Source organism: Misgurnus anguillicaudatus, chromosome 7 (assembly GCF_027580225.2).
Source record: "Misgurnus anguillicaudatus chromosome 7, ASM2758022v2, whole genome shotgun sequence".
Classification (NCBI taxonomy): Eukaryota; Metazoa; Chordata; class Actinopteri; order Cypriniformes; family Cobitidae; genus Misgurnus; species Misgurnus anguillicaudatus.
The window spans coordinates 27,380,888-27,404,688 of record NC_073343.2 but is presented as its reverse complement, the minus strand read 5'-3'; the positions used below and the strand labels follow the sequence as shown (position 1 = coordinate 27,404,688).

At 36.7% G+C, this 23,801-nt stretch overlaps 3 protein-coding genes across 9 annotated transcripts in view; 1 reads left to right on the top strand and 2 right to left on the bottom strand.

Annotated features, from left to right (window-relative positions):
* Positions 1–4,539: 4,539 nt before the first annotated feature.
* Positions 4,540–8,985, bottom strand: yy1a (YY1 transcription factor a). Its single transcript, XM_073869683.1, has 5 exons — positions 8,360–8,985; positions 6,999–7,161; positions 6,676–6,736; positions 6,412–6,567; positions 4,540–5,466 (listed from the first exon to the last, which is right to left on the bottom strand). Exons 1-5 carry the CDS (start codon positions 8,865–8,867, stop codon positions 5,281–5,283), a joined length of 1,074 nt encoding a protein of 357 aa, XP_073725784.1. The 5' UTR covers positions 8,868–8,985; the 3' UTR covers positions 4,540–5,280.
* Positions 8,986–9,862: 877 nt separating this feature from the next.
* degs2 (delta(4)-desaturase, sphingolipid 2) lies at positions 9,863–19,954 on the top strand. Its single transcript, XM_055172338.2, has 3 exons — positions 9,863–10,116; positions 17,049–17,791; positions 19,755–19,954. The coding sequence occupies exons 1-3, from the start codon at positions 10,026–10,028 to the stop codon at positions 19,896–19,898; spliced, it is 978 nt and encodes a 325-aa protein (XP_055028313.2). The 5' UTR covers positions 9,863–10,025; the 3' UTR covers positions 19,899–19,954.
* A 697-nt stretch (positions 19,955–20,651) lies between these two features.
* The window catches only part of evla (Enah/Vasp-like a), a 54,253-nt gene continuing 51,103 nt past the window's right edge, over positions 20,652–23,801 (bottom strand). For all 7 annotated transcript variants that reach the window (XM_055172331.2, XM_055172329.2, XM_055172328.2 and 4 more), the window contains 4 exons: positions 22,358–22,418; positions 21,798–21,858; positions 21,619–21,676; positions 20,652–21,536 (listed from right to left, as the gene is read on the bottom strand). In XM_055172331.2, coding sequence (XP_055028306.2) covers positions 21,499–21,536; positions 21,619–21,676; positions 21,798–21,858; positions 22,358–22,418 — 218 coding nt within the window. In that variant the 3' untranslated portion in view covers positions 20,652–21,498. The remainder of the gene's footprint in view (positions 21,537–21,618; positions 21,677–21,797; positions 21,859–22,357; positions 22,419–23,801) is intronic.

Genomic DNA, 23,801 nt, shown 5'->3' with positions numbered 1-23,801 from the left:
GTAAGTGCTACCTTTTTGGTGCTCAAAGAGGGATGACCTAAATAACTACCTCCTAAAAATAATTCACAAGACGACAAACTTGATTTTGAGATGGATTTGTAATTGGTTTCATTTGAAACCCAAGCACTATCTTAAACAGTGAGTTATTTCTTTAAAGTGAGCGAATGCTTCAAGACTTTTCTGATTTAGGTATTGATGAGGTCAAATATCCTGACACACTATCCCTGTTTTCACAGACAAGGCTTAACAAAAAAATAACACATTTTAAAATATACCAATGCCATTGATTTGTCTCATGATGCACACCAGCAACGTCCTTTTTCTAAGGCATGTTTATAAAAGATACTGAAACATCTTAATTGAACTAAGGCCTAATCCTGGCTTTAGATAATCCTTGTCTTGTCCATGTCATATATAAAATATGAGTTTTAACTATTCATTTCAATTCATATTATTTCGGGCCATAAGATTAAACCTGCAAGATGAACAGATTAGGTCAGCTTTTATAACACCTGTAGGTAATATTCATCTGTAATAGTACTGAAACAAATTCTATACTGTTTAAATAAATTGAAATATTTGATAAATCATGACTCCTTATGGTGTAAATTTAAGTGTCATTTTAAAAAAGTTAGATTGCATGTTTTGCTAGTTGGAGATATATTTTTATTAATTAAGTTACAGGTCAGCCCTAGGTAACATACCTACACATACCTATTCACTTTGATTTGCCATCTTCAGGGGTTTCATTTATAAAACTGTGCATAGGATCCTTACCAAAACTACGTATGCACAAAAGCCAAAAATGGCATACGCCAAAACATATTAAGACTTATAAAACAAAGCAATTTTCCCTTTATAGATCACAGATCACCTGCAAGTGTGCATACATGAATCATCCTCAGATCCCACCCTGCAAGCCCATTCACCCATTGTTTATTTTTTTTATATCACAACTTTTGCGTTGGAACGCTTTATAAATGAGTCCCCAAAATGCTTGCATTGATTGCTTTGTCACATATTGTGTATCTTAAGATACACATTGTTTATCATATGCAGATTTCAAAAATACATACAAAATTAAAACTGCAAGCAGTGATGGAAGGGCCCTCGCACTCATGTGCACCGCCACTCTATGGCCTTAGTAAAGCAATAAAACAGGGGGATTGAAATTTCCGTGGATAAATATAGGTGGATATTCAAAGGAACTTTGAAGTGCCACTACTCCTTTATGCAGCAGGTGGCGCTATGATTGTAATTGATTGTTGTAACATTGATGTGTTGAGGCCAGGACCCTTGTCAAACGTATGATGTCTGATGAGGTCGGACATTGCATGTCTGAGTTACAACAGCTTTCTCATGGCGAAAAATCAAACTTTGACAGGCCACAACGGACACGCGCCTTTAACGAAATGTCAAGATCTTCACAATTTATCATTGTGAAGTCCCTAAGTTCAGACTGACCAAATATGATGATGATCTGAATACATTTCAATGAGCAGTAAATCACAGTGTAAAACATGTCATTTCCTGCTTCCAGCAGGTGGCGCTATAACTTTTACTGAATATTGCCATGTTGATGTGTTCAGGACAGGACAATTATCAAACTTGTGAAGCGTGGGTCAGATTGGACATTTTAAACCTGAGTTAGAACAACTTCCTGTTTCATTGAGAAACACAGAAATTTGGCAAGCCGCCACATACACACCCTCCATTGAAATGTCAAGATCTCCGCAATTTAGCATTGCAAAGCCCTTAAGATGACACTCACCAAATATGATGATTATCTGATTAAATTTATAGGAGGAGTTTGTTAAAATACGAAGGCAATTTGCACTCAAATTACAGAGAAAATTCAAAATGGCTGACTTCCTGTGGGGTTTAGAGCTTTGCTCCAAGAGACTTTTTTGTAGATCTTGGGGTGATACATGATCCTACCGCATTTCGTATCTGTGTGATTAACGTAGCGGGGGGGCTGCTCTATTGAATTTTTGTAGGTGGCGCTATAGAGCCATTTTAACACCCCAAGTTCTGAGGCCTATATCACATGTAAATATTCGCCACTTTTGACACGTGTGCAACGTTTCATGACTTTTTGAGCTCGTTTAGGCTGTCAAAAATGGGATTCATTTAGCGATACTTTGCGAGGCCGCAACGGACACGCCCTTTAACGAAAAGTCAAGGTTGTTTCTATTTATCATCACACAAGGTCTTGAGATTAGACTGATGAAATATGATGTTGATATGGTTAAATCTCTAAGAGCAGTAAGTCACAGCATAAAAGGTTGTATTTCCTGCTGCCTCTAGGTGGCGCTATGACTGATACTGAATTATGCCATGTTGATGTGTTCAGGCCGGGACCCTTATGAAACGTGTGAAGTTGGGGGCAGATCGGACTATGTATGTCTGAATTACAACAGCTTCCTGTTTCATGGCGAAACATCACACTTTGCCAGGCTGCCACGGACACGCCCTTCAACGAAAAGTCAAGATCTTCGCAATTTATCACGGCAAAGGGCTTAACATCAGTCTGACCAAATATGATGATGATTTGATTAAATCTCTAAGAGCAGTAAATCACAGCGTAAAACATGGCATTTCCTCCTACCTCTAGGTGGCGCTATAAGTGAAGTTGAATATTGGCATTGAAATGTGTTCAGGCCAAGACCCTTATCAAACATGTGAAGCGTGGGGCAGATTGGACATTTTATGCCTGAGTTAGAGCCACTTCCTGTTTCATGGCGAAAATGCAGAAATTTGTCAGGCCGCCACGGACACACCCTCTGACGAAAAGTCAAGATCTCCGCAATTTAACATCGCAAAGGCCTTTAGATGAGATTGACCAAATATGACGATGATCGGATTAAATCTGTAGGAGGAGTTCGTTAAAGTATGAAACCTGGAAATGACCAAATTTGCACAAAAATCAAGGTGAAAATTAAAAATGGCGGACTTCCTGTTGGGTTTAGAGCTTCGCTCCAAGAGACTTTTTTGTAGGTCTTGGGGTGATAGATGATCCTACCAAATTTCGTATCTGTACGTTTTTCGTAGCGGGGGGGCTGTTCTCTTGAAATTTTGCAGGTGGCGCTATCGAGCCATTTCTACACGCCCACTTCTGACGCCTACACCACATGTAAATTTTCGCCACTTCTGACGTGTGTGCAAAATTTCATGAGTTTTCGAGCATGTTTCGCCCCTCAAAAATGCGATTCACTTTGGAGAAGAAGAAGAATAAATAATAATAATAATAATAATAATAATAATAATAATAATAATAATAAACCGAGCAAAAACAATAGGGTCCTCGCACCCTGGTGTGCTCGGGCCCTAAAAATTATCTGGCCAAAAATGTTTTAAATATATAATAAATACATTTTGTAGAAAATGAAGCTTAATTAAATATATTTTTGAATTTTAAAATATATTTAGTTTTAACCTTCATAGATCAACATATATTTCAAAATGTTTTTCAGGGAAAACAAATACATTTCTGCTTTTTACAAAAAATATTTTTCCTGGCCAAAATATAAAAGTTTATAAAGTATTTTTTGCAGTTGAAAATATATTTAATTTTAACCTTTTTAAACATATTAACAGTTTATAAAGTTTTTCTTCCAATGCGACGTGAATATTAATATTTATTTTAAAAATATTTTTCAAAATATACAAAAAATAGCCAAAATATATTGGTGAAAAACACATTTTTGTAAACATATTTCAAAATATATTTCTTGGCCATTTATTTAAGTATATATTAAAATTTGCCGCATGGGTATACACAGCCACCTTGTATTTTTTAGGACAGCCTATTCTAGGTAGATTAACAGCTGTGCCATACTTCTCTTTACATGTAGCCTATTAAATGGCTCAAAATATTTTTATCTTTATCCACTGTTTGGTGTTGTTTCAATTGCTTTGCATTTAAAGTATAATTGCATTTAAAGTTGAAAATGCACAAGAAATGTATGCAACTCTGGCAACCAACAGTCTTTACCAACCAGGTCAGGTGTGTCCTTTTAGGCTTGTTCGACTTCATGCGGCGCCGTAAGAACCTTCAGCCGGATGACGTCAAAGTACCGCGAGAGCGTATACGGAGGATTCTCCTTTAAATCGCTCTCGCGGTACTTTGACGTCATCCGGCTGAAGGTTCTTACGGCGCCGCATTAAGTCGAACAAGCCTATTGTGAAATTTCTTTTTTTTTAAACATAGCAATCACTTCCTGAAGTTTACAGTTTGGCCTTAGAGAGTGAAATGAAAAATTATTTAATGCTTTAAAATAAAAACTCAAAAAAAGTCCAATGGGGTGAATACTTTTATAGGCATTGTATGTTGAGGTTACAGCAAATATATATATATATATATAAATATATATGTCCAATGTTATGTTTACTGCTGTTACACTTGTCTGTTCCTGACAATGTTGTTACACTGTCAACTTATATTATCAGACCTGTCCCATTAAAAAAATCACATCAAATCTTCGCAAACATCCCAGCAGGCAGACATTATGATAAAACATCAGGCTCTTTGCAACAGCACAGGGGAGTTTAACTTTATTCCATCTCATTTAATAAATTAAAGTATTTAAAGGAAAAGTATATTTTCACATACTGAGAAGATTGTTATTGTATTACAAAAGAAGGCATGTGTATGTAGTATTTCCTGAAGCTGGATAAAACGGTTTTAATTGGTTAAACACAATTATCTAATCAACATCTCTATTATCTACATGATTTCAAAACATTTGTACAGATCAGGTATACAAAATGAGATACCTGCACAGGATAGCTCTCACAAAGAAAAGCTCTATTTACATTGAAAAAAGCTGAACTGCATTTTATTCTCCATGAAGAAAAGCATTCACAGGTTTTAAGTCTCGGGGACAACACACGCACACACACTCTATGCTCTAAAAGTGTACAATATGCACACTTCGAAGACATCTAAAAAGCAGTCTTTGTCTTTGCAAACGGGTAGAAATAGACACACAGATTCTTTGGGCTCAGGAGAATGAGCATCTCGTACGTGAATGAGGGTCCACGATTGACAATCACATCTTCGAAAGAAGAAACTCTCTTAACTGGGAAGTTCGGCAATTATTTCTGGTCTATACCATACGACGGTGATGGGATAGTTGGGTGTGGGGTCCTCATTCACATTTTAATCCCATCAAAATGTGCACTGAGATTCTCTTAGAAAAATGCTTTTAGAAACAACATACAAAGTGGGTTTTGGAGCTCGGGAAGCTGCTGTCAGGTCAAGTCTTTAGCGAACTTTACTCACTGATTGTTTTTAGCTTTTGCGTGTGTCAAAATATGAGATTTCAGGTTGGTGGACTGAGCGAACTTCTTGTTACAGCCGTCGAATGGGCAAACGTAGGGTCTGTCTCCAGTGTGAATTCGGACGTGGGTGCGCAAGTTAAAGTCCAATGAAAAGCGTTTACCGCAACCTTCGAAAGTACACTGTAAAAGAAAAAGTGAAATATAGAGAATCAATTAGCAAAATAGTAAAACGATCCATGATTAATGCATATTTAATACATTTGATCAAATTATATCATTTTTGGGCAAATTAGCCATATTTTTCAGGGTTCCCACTCTAAGCCAAATGTCAAATTCTCTGATCAAAATGCAATGACCTTATAAAAATTTTGCTTAAATGCCTGAAATGAGTAAAACAATGGCAATAAATGTCCGTTTAGATTGTGGTCTGTCTTAAAGAGAGCCTTGGACCCGGAAACGGCATTCCTTACACTGCAAAAAATGATTTTCAAGAAAAAAAATTCTTAATATTTTTGTCTTGTTTTCAGCAAAAACATCCAAAAATTCCCAAATGAAGATGCTCCTTCCTGATGAGCAAAACGACCCAAGAAAATAAGTCTAGTTTATAAACCAAAAATATACAATTTAAGTGATTTTGTGCATAAAACAAGCAAAAAAATGCCAATGGGGTAAGCATTTTTTTCTTGAAGTTAGTGTTTAAGAAAAATGTTCAAGATTTTTTTTGCTTACCCCATTGGCAGATTTTTTTGCTCGTTTTATGCACAAAAACACTTAAATTTAATATTTTTGGTCTAAAAACTAGACCCACTCTCCTGGGTCGTTCCGCTCATCAAGAAAAAACATCTTAATTCAAGATCCTCTAGATCCTTCTACTGAAAACAAGACAAAAACACCAAGAAAACGTTTTCTTGAAAATCATTTTTTTGCAGTGTACATCACAATTTAACAAGCAGATTACATTTTGACATTTAAAGCAACAAACAAAAATCCCTAATATTCAATGACTTGGGAGAAAAAAAATGTCTGGAAAACTTTTTAAAATTCCATGCTAGTCCAGAAATTCCATGATCCGTGGGATCCCTGATTTATATACTCTCTAATAAATACTGACAGTTTAATCTTACACTGGAAAGGCTTTTCGCCAGTGTGTACCAACTGATGTCGTTTAAGCTTGGAACTTTCCACAAACGCTTTCCCACATTCGGCGCAGACGTGAACCCGTGGCCCATGGGTGTGCAGGTGCTTCCTCATTGCAGAGTTGTCTCTGAACATTTTTGTGCAACCCTACGACACAAGAATGAGTGTCACGAATACCCACTACTACATCCAAAATGTATAACATTTTTCAAGTTAGACAAGGGTCGCGCTGTTAGCAAATAAAATGTAACTCACTTTGTGGGGGCATGCTATCGTTCTCGGAGAGTCATCCTCCTTTATTTTCCTTGGTTTCATTCTGTATTAAGAAAAACATGGAATGTAAGAAATGCATGGCATGCTGCTAAGATTCAGTAAAGGTTAAAATATCAATTAAATATTTGATAATTACAGTTTTTAAGATAGACTTAAGTCAGACTATGCATAAGTGCAAATGCAAAAATGTAGGTTGCAAAAGATTTTAAAACTTCCATTCCTCTCATGCTTAGGGTCTAATATAAACATTTTAAAAGGCACAATAGACAATGCAAACAATTCAAGCTATTGGCTGAATAACCCACCTTGCAAATTCTGCCAGCTGTTTGGGGTCTGACAGGTCAATGCCAGGTATACCACCAGGGGGCAGTTTCTTTCCTGTCATGTATTCCGAGTAGTCAGGAGGGGAGTTTTCACCAATAATCTGCTCCTCCACCACAGTCTCATGATCAACATCCTTTTTATCATCTGTACAAACACAGGATCAGATGTATAAATACTTAAAAAAATACTTACATCCTCATAATCTAATCACACGCACAGTATTCATTGTATTTTAAAACCTAAATGCCCTGATGACAGAATCAACACGTGAATACAAAGCACGTGACCAAACGCACTAGCTCTGTAAACGAAGCGTTTACGTTTTTTGTACAAATACCATGCTTTGGCATCTTTTTCCTTTATTTGTTTAACAAATGATATCATATTTTGTAATTGTGTGATTATTTCTTGCTTATTGACAATAATGTAACTCGCAATAAAAAAACAAATCAAACGTGATTCATCCTCATGGTAAACAAAACACTTCGAGTCTCTGTGCACTACATCAAATAATGCCTAATAATTGTGTTTTTCGTCATCTATAAGAATAAGTATTAACATTGGCAAATGTTAATTTAACTACTTATGCGTAATGTATAAATGCATAAAATAAACACGTTTAATAAGCTAAATTATTTAACATTACAAACCGTAGAATTTCACGAAACCGCATATGATACTTATATTTTTGGTTTAAGAAAACTAAACATGTTTGTGAATATTTTAACTATAATAAAAATAATTGTGTGAATTGCTTAATAGTAGTAACAGTTAAATAATTTCGGTGCAAAATATGACCTCCAAACGTTTGTGAGATTCACTCAGCCTCGTCTAACTAAACAGAAAGATCTCTCACAAGAAAAACGTTAACTTGGATATGTCTAAACTCCTCAGTTATAACATTTAAATACGCGGTAATATTTGCTTATTTAGAGCAGGACTGCTCGATTTTGCAGCAAAGCAAATCGTGTGACTCAGCGGCGGTCCCTCCCCTTCTTCAAACGGAGCTGCGCCATTGCGGCCTGCAGCAGCGCGGCGGATTCACAGCGCCTCTCGCCGCCATCTTTCCCCGCTCATACAAGCGCCATCTTTCGGGGCCGCCGCCATAATGGTCTGGAGGAATATGGCGGCGCCCATCCACACTTAAAACATGGCTTCCCATCAAAACAAAAACATTTACACCGGGGTGACCAACATAACTGACTTTATGTTAAGGAAATCGTCCCTGACATCGTACGATCTTGCAACTTTATATAGGCTCGAGAACGAGAGGCCCACACGAGGCCTTGTTTGTGCACACGAGAACAAAGCACTTGAATTACCTAGCACTGTCAAAACTTACCCGATGCCCACATAGTGACGGAAAACTCCCCCTCCAATGTTTTTATCTGCACTTGCTTCTGTTCCCATTTTCTTCCGCTCGCCTCAGCGGAGTTTAGGAAGCTCTTTTTGATCACTCTTTTCCCGCCGCCTCCACCTTTCTTCATCCGACCAGACGGGTTCTTGCCAGACACGGTAACTAAAGTCTGCTCGATATACTCCTCTTCTGCCACCGGAACAGGCACGGGAATGAGGATCTGGTCCTCAAAACTGTCGTCTCCGTGGAGTTCGGAATCATCGCAGCCCACGACCTCTTCTCGAGTTTGCACCAAAATAACCTCCTGATGGTTAACGTGGTTAGGATCGTCCGTAATCAGAGGCTGCAGTGCGATCATCGGCTGGTGCTCGTCGTCGTCTTCGCCGACCACTGTAGTCTCGATGGTCTCAACTTCAATTTCGTGCAACTCCACAATCTCGGCCGGCATCTCAGAGCCGTCGGTTTCAATATACAGTGTTTCACCTGACGCCATACTTGGCTTTTTTGCTTACAAAACTATATTAAAGCAACCCCTGTGTCAAGTCAACGACCCACTCTCCCCGCCTTCTCTACCAACAAACAGACAAAACTCCGTCCCACATTGACTGACTCTCGTTCACGGACTCCAGACACACGAAATCTCGCGAGATCTGCTTCTTAATTTGACCTCATTCTAACCAGTTGGTAAATACGAATAATATGATTGTGATTTTCATTTTTACGTAAATTAATTTAACTTTCCGTATTGTTGTCCTTGTTCCTGATTGTTTTTACATTTCGTTCTGCAATATATGTAAATTATATACATATTCAAATTAAATTAAATTTATTTTTTATTACAGTATACTTCCCTTAAATTTTTGTTTGAGTCTGCTAGGAAGACAACAAATTGAAAACGGGTCATACATATAGTATTTATTATTTAGGTATTTATTTATTTATATATGTATTGTCTGTATGTTATTATTAATTTTTATAGATGTTGTTTTTATTAATTAATGATTGTGTTTAAAATGTTTATTAAAATCTATGTGTTGTTGTTTTGAGCCTTTAAGCCGTTTAAAAATGTCTATCATTTAAAATATGTTAATAAAGTTTTCTCAATTCAACTCAAATCAAATTAATATAATTTATAAGATTTACATTTCCATTTATTATTTTCTTTTTAAATTAAATGTTTAATGTAATATAATAATTCAATATTTTATTTTTTATTTTTTTAGAAAATGGCACCACCTTGTGGTCAGCTGAAGTGAATATGTTGCGACTAACATTAAACGACCGTAAACCTAAAACTACAAAAGCAATTTTTATAAAACACTTTGACACAATAAGTTTGTTTTCTATATAACATTTATTACCACACATATTATTCAAATCACATTGCAAAACACCCCACAGCCAATAGTTTTCCCGTCTGTGGCAACTGGCAAGCAACATCTTGGTGGGAAAAGATTTTTGATGGTCTGTAGCTAGGCTACTGTCCTTCTTTGACCAACTTCGTTAGTTTGTTAAGGTTTCGGTTGAAGTTAGTTACTGTTGTCACAGGTTCATTCTTCGGCACACCTACAGCTTCTCTTATCTAAGAGGGCGTGTCCGAAACGAGTCTAGTAAGGCAGACTCACCTGAGATCATTACACCAGCAGCACATATGTGTAAGATGGGGAAGGCAGGTGGACGCTGGGACTTTGAATGGGTCTATAACGATCAGCCGCACACATGGAGAAGAAAAGAAATATTAGGTAAGATATAAAATCATAGCTAGATCTGTACGATGACAGATTCAATTTGCTGAAACGGCTTTAGAAGTGATTTTTGACAAGTTGGTTTGTTCATTCAGCTGAATCGTAAAAATACTTGATTGATTCATTCAACCGTTTATTTTGAATATTAGATGTTATTGGTGTTTTAAGTTCGTTATTTCAAAGATAATTAAACTTAGTTGTGTGTAAAAAAGCACTTTATGTCATCTTGAGTGACTTTGTCGAGATGCCGTTTACACTGTCAGTGATAAATACAATCAAGATGATATTTAAATGTCTGATCACATCTTGGCATTCATATACATTTTTTAAAGTTTAAGTCATTGAGCAGATGACTGCATGGCATTCCCCGGAAGGGCGCGCGTGTGCGAGCGCGTGTTCGTGACTGTGGGTGGATGTCAAAACGAATCAGAATTTTTCAATTTGATTTATGTGTTTCTTAAACCTCTTTGTAATCCATTTCCTTTTATTCATTCACACATGACACCTATTAACTTTCTCATATACTCTCACATTTGTCATTGAGATAAACCATGCCAAATATGCCATGTCAATATCACACCACCTGTTATAAAATTGCTTTACGTGAAAATTTTGTATAATCAGATTTAAAACGGATTCCAGTGTGAAGAGGGACAGTACAAATATTTATTTTTTAGTTTTATTCATTATAAACATGCTCCTCTCAATTTTACATGTTAAAAACATGCTGAATGTAATATTAAGATTCACATTTATCATTTATCACATTTATTTTGTGTAAACTGATGCCAAGCTTCTCTAATTAACTTTAGGAACAAGACAGATTCTAGTCTTATGACTTTAACAAGCAAATATAGCCATGTCATGCTCTTCGAGTCATGTCATAAGTTCAGTTTTCCCCCATAAACACATTTACATCTGTTTTAAGATTTCACAATGTTACTACTTAACTGCAAGACTAAAAATCTGTTTATTTTTACTACACATAAATGATGAACTATAAACCCTGCAGGTCATGTCAGATTTTAATATATTTTTTCAGGGTGTGTAATACATTCTTCTACACCAGCTTGCTTTTTGTGTAATTCTTTATCTCCATCAAGCACAAAAACCCTCTCTTATGAAAGACTAAACTCGCATGTCTAGTTTTACACCTCAAGCGTATCAAATATTAATAGTGTATTCTTTTATAATCTGGAAACGATTCCAGAAGGATTAAATACTCCGACGCTATTTACAGGTTGTTTTTGCGAATGTGTGTTTATTCAATACCCAATTGTAAAACATCAACAAAACCCTTAAAGGGATAGTTCACCCAAAAGTGCAAAACTGCTTTACATTGTGACTCACTTTATGTGTAATAAAGGCTCTAAGAGTGTCATTAAAAACAATTATGGTTTTCTAAAGGTTTTTAAAGCAAGAGGTTTTGGGTGACTAAATTATTCTATATTTCTTAAAATATTTTGTGTTTGACACTTTTTTCTATTAGTTATCTTATAGAACATATGGTTTTAATCACCAAACTATTCGTCACGTTTGTTTTAGCTTTTCCCAGTGGTGTTAGGATGGTTTTATTTGCGCGCTTTATAGCATTTGGTTACTCATTACACAGGTGCACTTGGACAATGTTCAGAATAGCTCAGCCTAATCAATACCCTCAGAATCTTTATGCAAAAACAAAAGCATTAATGTCCCCATGAAATCAAAATTGATTTTTTTTACTTTTAGTATAAATATGTTAGCCTTAAATATGGTGAGTTCAAAACAGACAAATGTAACATTTAGGGAAACAAATTACTGAGTTTTGTTCGATTTCCCGGACAGGGATTAGACTAGTCCTAGACTAAAATAAATGTAAGAAGTGTCCAAACCTAAAACAACTTGCACATAACTTAAAATACATCACTACCCTTTGTTTTGTCTCAAAATGCACACAAGTAATGTTTGTAGTAAGGCATGTTTGTTAAAACTAGTTATATTTCCTAATTAAACTAAGTCCTGGCTTAAAGGATTAGTCCATTTTCTTAAAAGAAAAATCCAGATAATTTACTCACCACCATGTCATCCAAAATGTTTTTTGTTCAGTCGAGAAGAAATTAGGTTTTTTGAGGAAAACATTGCAGGATTTTTCAAATTTTAATGGACTTTAATAGAGCCCAACATTTAATACTTAACTCAACACTTACCAGTTTTTTTCAATGGAGTTTCAAAGGACTATAAACAATCCCAAACAAGGCATAAGGGTCTTATCTAGCGAAACGATTGTCATTTTTGACAAGAAAAATAGAAAATATGTACTTTTAAACCACAACTTTTCATCTAGGTCCGGTCCAGGGGGACCTAACGTAAATGCGTAGTGACGTAGGGAAGTCACGTGTTACATATATAAAACGCAAATTTGCGGACCATTTTAAACAATAAACTGACACAAAGACATTAATTAGTATTAGTTGACATAAAACAACGTAGGAACAGTCCTCTTTCTCAACACTTGTAAACACTGGGGCGGAGTTTCGCGTTCGTCCTCTGTGACCTCTTGACGTCATGGCGTATTGCGTGGGGTCAGCTGGCGCATCACGACCGGATCTAGACGAGAAGTTGTGCTTTAAAAGTGTATATTTGTTATTTTTATTGTCAAAAATGACAATTTTTTCGCTAGATAAGACCCTTATGCCTCATTTGGGATTGTTTATAGTCCTTTGAAACTCTTTTGAAAAAAACTGTTAAGTGTTGAGTTAAGTATTAAATGTTGGGCTCTATTAAAGTCCATTAAAATTAGAAAAATCCTGCAATGTTTTCCTCAAAAAAACATAATTTCTTTTCGACTGAACAAAGAAAGATATCAACATTTTGGATGACATGGTGGTGAGTAAATTATCTGGAATTTTCTTTTAAGAAAATGGACTAATCCTTTAAGCTAATCCCTGTCCGGGAAACCACCCCATAGAATATAAAAGGATTCAAAACTTGCATCTGCCAAAACTGCTTTTCACAACATCATTCTGCACTTCAGCATCTAAATTCTACATTATTTTTTTTATGTAATCAACTCAGACTTATAAGTCATTTCAAATTACTATTATTTAAAGGTATAGCAGAGGATTTTCTTGAATTTTAGAAAAGAACCGCCTTCTCCACTTTAAAAAAAATGCAATTGCGCAATACTCCTGATTGACAACTAGGAGGACCAATAGTCTTGATGATCCACCCGGAAAAAGAAAATCCTCCACAATACCTTTAACCTGAGATGCGTTGCTACAACTTATAAAATGAAGTTGACACATTTTAACTATATTTTATAAGTTAAAATAACTCATCTCTAGTAAAGATAAATAATAGTAAGTTGAAATGACATGTAAATCTGAGTTGATTTAACAAGAAATTGAAGGCAGATAAGCGAAACCCTACCTATTTTAAAAGGGGCCTATTAAGTTTTTGTTTAACTTAAAAAAATAAGTTAAGTAAGTCATGTCAACTAAATAGTTAAAAAACTTCAATTGACTTAACTTGCACGCAACACTGCAGGATTTTTTTACAGTGTTGAACTATGAGTTTCAAGGCACTTCAGTGGATCTTTCACACTTTTGAAAAATGCATGCACTCACAGTGTACTTTTTCGATTTGAGTAAACTCGTCAATTAAGAGAAAACTTTTCCTGCCAGTGACGAGTTTTTCTGGCTTTCTGCAACATATAAAAACCCAGAAGGATCGCCCTGGGGCGGTGTTTCCCGGTCCTGGTCCTCGGGCACCCCCTCCCAGGGAGTTTTGGATGTCTCCTTATTTAAAACACCTGATTCAACTAATCGGCCTCCTTCCAAAATGGTAAACATGTCTCCCTAACAAGCTGATGAGTCAAATCAGGTGTGTTAAATAAGGAGACATCTAAAACTTTTTTGGAGGGGGTGCTCGAGGACCAGGATTGGGAAACACTGCTCTAGGGCAAACAGCTGTATGTCCGCGTATGTTTTAAGGATCGCTCTGCATCCGATCTCTATCAAAAGTCCTTTACAATAATGGAATTATCTCAGCTTTTTGCTCAAAATTTTGTTTTTGAAGAAACCTACCCATATTTTAGAGGTGATAAAAGAGATCAAATAAAGGTGAGATGAAACGTGTTTATTTTTTTAAGCAGAGGGTCTGTTCTTTCATTTGATATATTGTATGTTTATATATTTTAAGAAGAACTTGTTCTGTAAGGAATTAAACTTTTGTGAAAATCATGAAAAATGCTGGCGCTGGCTGGCAACTTAAAAAAAAAACGCTGGAGGGGAAAAAGTTAATCAGTCTCTCAACACTGGAGCCCATCATAATTTTTAGTTTGTGGCTTGTATTTTCGTTTGGGACTTTACTGTATGGTATTTGCACTGCCCTTACTAAATTTAGAGTCACATGAGATTTAGATAATGGTCGGATCAACATTAATGTTGAATAAAATAAGTGTGTGAGATTTTGGGGCGGCACAGCTGTTCTCACAAACCTTGTGAATCATTCAAATGATTAACTTTAAAATACAGGATTGGTGTTATACAATAATTCCAGCTTTTATAAGGGAATTCCATAAGATTGAATAAAATTGAAAGGAAAGCTCTTACGAAAATTAACCATGGTTTTATTGTGGTAAAAGTGTAGTAACCATGGTTTTTGGTGCATTATTTACTATAAGCAAAACCATGGTTTTACTGCACTAACCATACGAAACTACAGTTTTATTACAGTAACCATGTTGTTTTGGTTTAATTGTAGTAAAACCATGGTTGATTTTTGTAAGCGAGGTGACGTGTGACCAAGTTGTAATGCAGGGTTTGGGGGTCAAACGCACTCAGGCGCGGTTCAGTTTGGATAGCGTGAGTACGCCCTTAGTTACCATGACACAAAATGAGACCTATTATAGGTGTGATTGTGTTCTGGAGATAACAGCGATAGACTCGTGGGGCAAGAAAGGATGCATACAAGCATGTATACAAGGATGTAATTGCATGTAAAGTACAGGCACATCTGTGCTGTTCATGTGAAAGTCACTCGTTTGACCAGTATGTAAAACGTAAACGCAAAACAAAACACAGTTTGACACATGGGATATTTTCTGGTTGACTAAAGACTTAAGTTTGGCCATATATCAACTGGATCAACAGGAACTGACTGTGTTTTCTGACTTTGATAAACAACTCCTATACAAATATGGTTAAGAATCAACCATTTGTAAAACCAAAATACCAGCTTTATGCACAGTTTGCATAGGGACATTATGCAAATCACATAAACACAAACTTTAAAGGAAAACACCACGGTTTTTCAATATTTTACTATGCACTTACCTCAACTTGGACAAATTGATGCATGCCTGTCTTTTTCGGTGCGTGCACTTTTGATCTTTGTGCAGCGCCTGGTGAATGTGTTGGCATTTATCCTTGCCCCATTCATTCCTTAGGATCCAAACAGGGATGAATTTGGGAGCCACCAAGCAATTTCATGTTTCCCTATTTAAAGACTGTTACATGAGTAGTTACACAAGTAGGTATGGTTGCACAAAAATAAAACTTTTTGGAGCCACAGGAATGAATGGGGCTAGGCTAAATGCTAACACATTCAAGAAGCGCTGTACAAAGATTAAAAATGCACGCATTGAAAAAAGGTAGGTATGAATGAATTCATCTAAGTTGAGGTAAGAACATAGTAAAATATTGAAAACGGTGGTGTTTTCCTTTAAAGTTTGTGTTTATGTGATTTGCATAATGTCCCTATTCAAACGAATGCTTTTTAATGAAAAAGATGTTGCACAAAATAGATATTGTGTAGAAATTTTACATTTTAAATAAAATAAAAATTAGTCGCATGGAAAGTATTAATCAATGCTTTGCTGTATAATCATTTTATGGATGTTACACAATGAATGACATCCACATACAATATCTGCAGAACAAACAATTGTACTAATTAAAAAGTACACCGTCGGAGGAGTCTATCCCTTGTGGGAGCAATTTGCAGTTGTTTGGCTTTCATCTTGCCCTAATCTGTTTTGTTAGGTCACCATGAGCAACTGTAATTGAAAAAAGGGACTTTATAGATTAGTATTTATGCTTAAAACAACCATACTTGCATTGCTGTGCAACACACATATTACATTTTTAAGAAATGTGCACATTTAAAGCATGCATGACAAAAATCAACTTTCAAAGTGACGCAAACATAATGTTGAGTGTCACTCGGTTTTTAATTAGGGCGTTAAGGGTTAATTTCACTCGAGTGCAGTCTGTCACTTTAATGAGAGGACATCAGCAAATCCTTGAATGATAGTACCATAAGCTCCTATGCTAGTCCCTGTGCAAGAGCTCAACATAATTGCTTTTATCTTTTAACAAATCACGTCACTACTGTCAATGATTTAGGGCCAATTATGGCAAAGCTATTCAATATGCTAAATTTTGCAAATCTGTTCATTAAAGGGCTTATATTAGGCAAAATCCACTTTTACAAGGTGTTTGGACATACATGTGTGTTGGCAGTGTTTCAAGCACCAGAGCAGTCTCATTAGACATGCTGTTTTGATTCTCTTGTTAATGTGATGTCACACTAACAGAGCCCGGCCTACATCCACTATCTGACTGGTTAATTTTACCCAAAAGCTTTTCTTAATGCATTTGTTTGCACTAATGCAGCTAAAGATGCTACTCAGACTGGATTCACAGGAATCGGATGCATTTTTAACTGAAAGCAGTAGTTCATTTGCATTTAAAGGTACACACGTGAAAACAGCACTTTTTTGCTCCCACCCAAATATGGGCATTTTGGACATAATAAATGGTCTGTGGGGTATTTTGAGCTGAAACTGCACAAACACATTCTAGGCACACCTGAGACTTTTATTACATCTTGTATAAATTGGCCCTTTTAAATGATATATTTGCGTATTCTTTCCTTTTTCTCTTTAGCAAAATATCCGGAAATCAAGTCTTTGATGGGTCACGACCCCCAGCTGAAGTGGGTCGTGTCGGGAATGGTATTCACCCAGCTCCTGGCGTGTTACCTGGTCCAGGACCTCTCCTGGAAGTGGGTGTTGTTTTGGGCATACGCGTTCGGTGGCTGCATCAACCACTCGATGACTCTTGCCATCCATGACATTTCACACAATGTGGCGTTCGGCAACAAACAGGCACGCTGGAACCGCTGGTTCGCCATGTTCGCCAATCTCCCCATCGGCTTGCCTTACTCTGCTTCCTTTAAGAAGTACCACATCGATCACCATCGCTATCTCGGAGGAGATGGCTTGGACGTCGACATTCCTACTGACTTTGAGGGTTGGTTCTTCTGCACCCCCATGAGAAAGGTGGTCTGGCTCTTTCTCCAGCCTTTATTTTATGCGCTCCGTCCCTTGATCGTGAACCCCAAACCTGTGACCAGGATGGAGATGGCTAATGCGGTCGTGCAGTTTGTGGTGGACATCATCATCTACTATTTCTGGGGTCTGAAGCCTATTGTGTATCTCATCTCTGGTTCTATACTGTGCATGGGCCTGCATCCCATCTCGGGACACTTCATTGCCGAACACTACATGTTCTCTAAAGGTCATGAAACCTACTCTTATTATGGCCCTCTCAACTACATAACCTTCAATGTGGGATACCACATGGAGCACCATGACTTTCCAAGCATTCCTGGAAGCAAATTACCAGAGGTCAGTTGAAATGTGGTGTGTTGATGTTTCCATGACAATTGGTGGACACCAGTTTGGCTAGTGAAAAGCCTGGTCTAGTATTTTACGAGTTGAATGCCATCGTTCGAATTAATACGAATTAGCCACCTATACATATGAATTGCCATGAGACAGCATAGGAAAAGCTTAGTAATGCTGATCTTGTATTTTACGAGTTGGCAAATTTGTATTAATTTGTAAAAAAAAAATTACGATAATCATAAAAGAAAACAATAATGAAACCCCACCCCTAACCCCAACGTCAAAAGCAAATCGTACAAAAATGTACGAATGTCGTGTTTGAATTAATACAAATTAGCCACCTCATAAAATGTGTACGAATTGCAATGATATAGAGTTGGAAAGGCTTTGTCATGCTGATCACGTATTTTACGAGTAGGCTAATTCGTATGAATTCATACAAAAACGTACGATTATCATAAAAGAAACAATAACGAAACCCCACCCCTAACCCCAACATCAAGAGCAAATCGTACAAAAATGTAAGAATGTCGTCGTTTGAATTATTAACAATTATCCACCTCATAAAATGCGTACGAATTTCCATGATGTACAGTAGCGTTGGAAAGGCTTAGTTATGCTGATCTCGTATTTTACGAGTTGGCTAATTTGTATTAATTTGTACAAAAACGTACGATTATCATAATTTAAGAGAACAATAACGAAACCCCACCCCTAACCCCAACATCAAGAGCAAATCGTACAAAAATGTACAAACGTCGTCGTTTGAATTAATACCAATTAGCCACCTCATAAAATGCGTACGAATTGCCATGATGTACAGTAGCGTTGGAAAAGCTTGGTTATGCTGATCCTCGTATTTTACGAGTTGGCTAAATCGTATTCATTCATACAAAAATGTACGATTATCATAAAAGAAAACAATAACGAAACCCCACCCATAACCCCAACGTCAAAAGCAAATCGTACAAAAATGTACGAATGTTGTCGTTTGAATTAATACCAATTAGCCACCTCATAAAATGCGTACGAATTGCCTTGATATAGCATTAGAAAAGCTTAGTAATGCTGATCTTGTATTTTACGAGTTGGCTAATTCGTATTAATTCATACAAAAACATACAATTATCATAAAAGAAAACAATAATAAAACCCCACCCCTAACCCCAACGTCAAAAGCAAATCGTACAAAAATTTACGAATGTCGTCGTTCAAATTAATCCGAATTAGGCACCTCGTAAAATGCGTACGAATTGCCATGACATAGCACTAGAAAAGCTTTGTTATGCTGATCCTCATATTTTACGAGTTGGCTAATTTGTATTAATTCAGACAAAAACGTACAATTATCATAAAAGAAAACCCCACCCCTAACCCCAACGTCAAAAGCAAATCGTACAAAAATTTACGAATGTCGTCGTTCAAATTAATCCAAATTATGGTAGCCACCTCGTAAAATACGTACGAACTGCCATGAGATAGCGTTGAAAAAGCGTATTAATGCTGATCCATGATCCCGAAAATTCATGCTTTAACTTCAGGCCTAATGCCTGTACCATGGTATTTTTTGATAGAGTGGAAATGACATGGTAACGTAATGCCTATTATTGATTTTGACAATGTTACTGATTAAGACGAACAATGTGACAAGTTAAAATATCTAGAAAGACAAATATTTGCTAAATATCTCTTTGTTGCACTCTCCATCATTTTTTATTAGCTTATAAATCATACACCTTTAAAGTAAAACAGCCTCTAAGGTGTATCTGTGAACAGAGTTAAACATTACATTACGTCTGTTAATGTTTAAACGGTTAAGTACGATATAATTATAGATAACTGACAACTGCTTCACCCTTACAGTACTTAACACATATGTATATCATTAACACTTCACCTAGCGTCAAATAATGTTACCATATAATAGTTTCCATGGTGTTTATGTTCCTTTCTCAATTTACAGGTCAGGAGAATTGCAGCAGAGTATTACGACTCGCTGCCCCAACACACTTCCTGGATGCGAGTGCTCTGGGACTTCGTGTTTGACGAAAGCGTCGGGCCCTACGCCAGAGTCAAAAGACAATACAAACTTGGCAAAAATGAATAAATCTGGAAGATCACTGATCCGAAGGAACATGACACGAAGTATTTACACAAAGTCCACAATTGATACGTAATTGGCACATGGAGGCCATTAATGGTTGCATGAGAACAAATCCGTCACAAGCTGCACCTGCAAGCAGCAACGCTTTAATTTATTTCACAAGCAACCACTAACGACTATCCATACAGGATAAAGGATTAATTGATAGCATAACTTGAATTCCCTGCGTTTGGGATGATCATTCATGCTCAAAGGTTGGGTTTTATGAAAGTTAACCATTCCAAAATGTTTCTATAATTTAACCTCGGATTAAAGCTTGAAGCTTGTTAACATGTGCGCTTGCCATTTCTTTGGCATGAAATGGGAAGCGCATGCGACCCCAATGTAGTTATTTTTGCATCATCTTGCTGTCTTCGAGTCCAATAACATTTTGGTGTACTCATCAACATCCAACGACTGAGAAGTTTCATCGGGCTACTTATGACGTACTTGAGGATGGAAGTGCTGAAGAAACGCGATACGTTTTCATGAGTATTTTGTATAAATTAATATTTAACTATTTTATTTCTGTTTGCACTGATGCATAGTTAGAAATAACTTTATTATTAAATCTTTGTGTTGTCGTTTGCACTCATAATTCAGAGCACCGCTGTGATACAGAGAAGTTTTTGAATATTTATCCGTACATCACAATGAATATCAAATGTAATAGTTTTGCAGTGAACTTAATAAAAAATATGCCTGTGAAAGAGATCATTCATGGACTTGTGGGGAAAACTTTCCAAGTTTTTATTCCATCATCACACTCTCACCATATGACAGATTCAGGGTTCACAGTTTAATTTATTACCGAGTTAAACGTCAATTCTGTGAATTTTCAAATGAGGATGAACCGAATTAAACCAAGACACATTTCAGTACAATAACTTTTTCTGCATACGTTTCTGTCTCCATCCCTTGCGCTTGACTATATATTATCTAAAACCTTCAAATCGTTCCACTGATTTTCTGCACTGGCCACAAAAAACAAAAAATAAACATTAGAGACGTTCAATTGTGCAGTAGTTTGCTGCACAAAAGTGTGCTGTGTGTACATATTACTGTAAAACCAAAGAATAAGAGCAGTAATATAAAATATAAAAGGCTGACAATAATTGTCGTGCAACTTCGTAACTCTCTCATTTAATATAATACAATACAATTCTTAACAATAATAACAATGACCAATAAAACAATAAAACAGTATAAACTTATAAAACGAAAAATATTTTCATTAATTTCCAACTTGTTGACTTTAAGACTTGTAAGAGCAGGGGCAGCAAGCTGCACAGTGGACCGTCTTGTAACGTTCATACTGAAGAAAATAGAAAATTCAGTGTGAAGGTCTACGTTTCCATCCGCTCGTTCATTCACACAATCACTCACTCGAACCCCTTACGTTTCGCATTTTCCTCAGCAATGCCTAGTTTCTGCACAGCATTTCTGCAACCCAACGTTTCTGCAACGTTGCAGACATGATGCGAGAAATCTTTCATGTGCGCTTTCCTGTACTTGCTCGAACCTTCGGTCGTCGTCAGCCGTCGTAATTGACATTTCAGAAGACTTATGTGGAACCGATTCTTAGCAGTTCCCTTCTAATGGCTAGATGAAAGAGACAAAAAATATATTTAACTTTGTATGAAAAATTTAACGTTTTTTTTTCTTGTAACCTTATTAAACGTACCATCGATTATTTCTTCTTTAACCTTCTGCAGTTCTCGAACGACCTCCTCCAAGATCTCCTTTAGAATAAAACAGATTATATCAATCGTTAGAAAACCGGTTTGCCCTAGTTTTATTTTGTACAATACAATACACAAATAACTTGAATAATAAGACGTCTGAAGGACATACTTAACATACCTGTTTCATTCTGTCAAAGTCGAACGACTCCCCGTCACTGGTGCTCCCGGCAGGTTTCGCCCTTTGTCAATTGTAAATACCACATTCAATAAATCCATTCAGACAAATTGCATGTACATTCTGTTTGCTGATCAAATCAAACCTTCTAGATGTTTCAAGCATTAACTTTACTTTATAAAACCAAGATAATATCTGTAAAGTTAAGCTTTGAGGCCGGCTCATGTGTTTACACAAACACTCAATATGAGCTTACACAAAACATGCAGCCTACGTTTTAGAGTTGTCATAGAGCAAGCATAACCTGCTTTGTTCGGATTACATCATTGCTTGCTTACTGCATGTTACTCTGGGCTTTACTTCCTTATCGTCACCAACCGTATTGACAACCAAGCAACCGAGACATTTACTTGCATAAAGCCTGATAACATCATACGTTTCAGATGTAATCGATCATGAACCGCCTCACCAAAGGTCAGACTTCTGTTTAAAAAGAACCGAATGTCGAGAAACAATAAAGATCAGAGTCGGGAGACAAAGTAATGAATAAACTGTAAAAGTACCTTGACAAAGCCGAGGACTTGTCGGAAGAGTTTGCTCGCTCCCATGGTTTCTTCACAGGATCTGATTGGAATATTTCATTTAGTGAATTTTATGAATCAAATATGTGTGCTTTTAAAGGAAAACACCACCGCTTTCAATATTTTACTATGTTTTTACCCCGACTGTCTTTTTTTAATGCCTGCACTTAATCTTTTTACAGCGCGTTGTGAACGTGTTGGCATTTGGCCTGGCCCCGTTCATTCCTTGGGATCCAGGCGGGGATGAATTTGGAAGCCACCAAACACTTCCAAGTTTTCCATATTTGAAGACTGTTACATGAGTAAATATGGTGGCACAAAAATGTTTTTTTTTAAGCGGACAAAAATGAGAACTATATTGTATGGCGAGGAGCACTTTGTTTTCAGCACTTCGACCTCGGGGCAGTAATATTGATTGAAATTTGAGCGAGAGGGGAGTAGTCAGGAGTGATGATGTAACGGCGCGCAGAGGTCGAAGTGCTGCAAACCAAATGCCCTTACGCCACACAATTAGGGCTGCAGCTATCGATTCTTTTTGTAATCGATTAATCTAGCACTGAATCGATCGATTAATCGAGTAATCGGATAAAACTTTTGTGTGTGTTTTTAAACAACCAAAACAAATAATGCATAACGAAAATGACGTGGCTGTAAAATGTACAAGCATTTGGCTTTTATTTCTTAAACAAACAGAGGTATTGACATTTGGCTCCAAAAAATAAGCCTATTTATTTCATTTAGTGTTTATAAGTGCCAGTGCCAACAATTAAGCACTTTAATTTATTAATATGCACAACAGGTTTCATGCTGTAATCTAGCCCTGACATCAAAGTAAACATCTGGTTTATGTACATTTCTACACCTGCAGCATTTACCATTAGGCTACTAACAAATAATATATCATTTCTGCGGTGAACCTATTTGCTATGGTAACAACCTGTGTGTGTGCGCGCACGTGCATCTGTGTTTGTGTGTGTGTGCACGCGTGCTGTGCGTGAGGAAGAGTGACACCCCAGTCAGACGTTCAGTTGCTCATTGCAGTTTGGTACAGCAGAAATACATACATTCATTTTCAATAGAACGCTGCATTTGGTTTGCCTCACTTGCATTGCGGTGCATTTTAGGTTAAGAATCCGTTCGAAAAATCACAACATCACGTCTCGCTGTATACAGTGAATGCATGCAGCTGAAATTATTGTTGCTTGGCTACATAAAAGTTTAAGCATATGTGATGCATTGCGCGCTCGGTCTGACTCGCGTGACAGACACGAGGTTGCATGCGTGTGTGTGAAGGGGTTCTTTTTTTAAGCTATACTCTCTTGCAATTGAACGTGAATACATTTACTACTTAAAAACATCAAAGCTAAACATCATATCTAGTCAAACCGCATAACGACATCGCTACAAATACAGTATGGGATTAAAA

What these genes read in the sequence shown, in the direction of transcription:
- yy1a (XM_073869683.1), bottom strand. Translation starts at nt 8,867, where the DNA reads ATGGCGTCAGGTGAAACACTGTATATTGAAACCGACGGCTCTGAGATG. An exon ending in CAGCTGGCAGAATTTGCAAG is followed by an intron (nt 6,737 to 6,998) that starts GTGGGTTATTCA and finishes TTCTTAATACAG; the next exon opens with AATGAAACCAAGGAAAATAA. An exon ending in CGATAGCATGCCCCCACAAA is followed by an intron (nt 6,568 to 6,675) that starts GTGAGTTACATT and finishes CTTGTGTCGTAG; the next exon opens with GGTTGCACAAAAATGTTCAG.
- degs2 (XM_055172338.2), top strand. Translation starts at nt 10,026, where the DNA reads ATGTGTAAGATGGGGAAGGCAGGTGGACGCTGGGACTTTGAATGGGTC. An exon ending in GAGAAGAAAAGAAATATTAG is followed by an intron (nt 10,117 to 17,048) that starts GTAAGATATAAA and finishes TTTTCTCTTTAG; the next exon opens with CAAAATATCCGGAAATCAAG. An exon ending in CTGGAAGCAAATTACCAGAG is followed by an intron (nt 17,792 to 19,754) that starts GTCAGTTGAAAT and finishes CTCAATTTACAG; the next exon opens with GTCAGGAGAATTGCAGCAGA.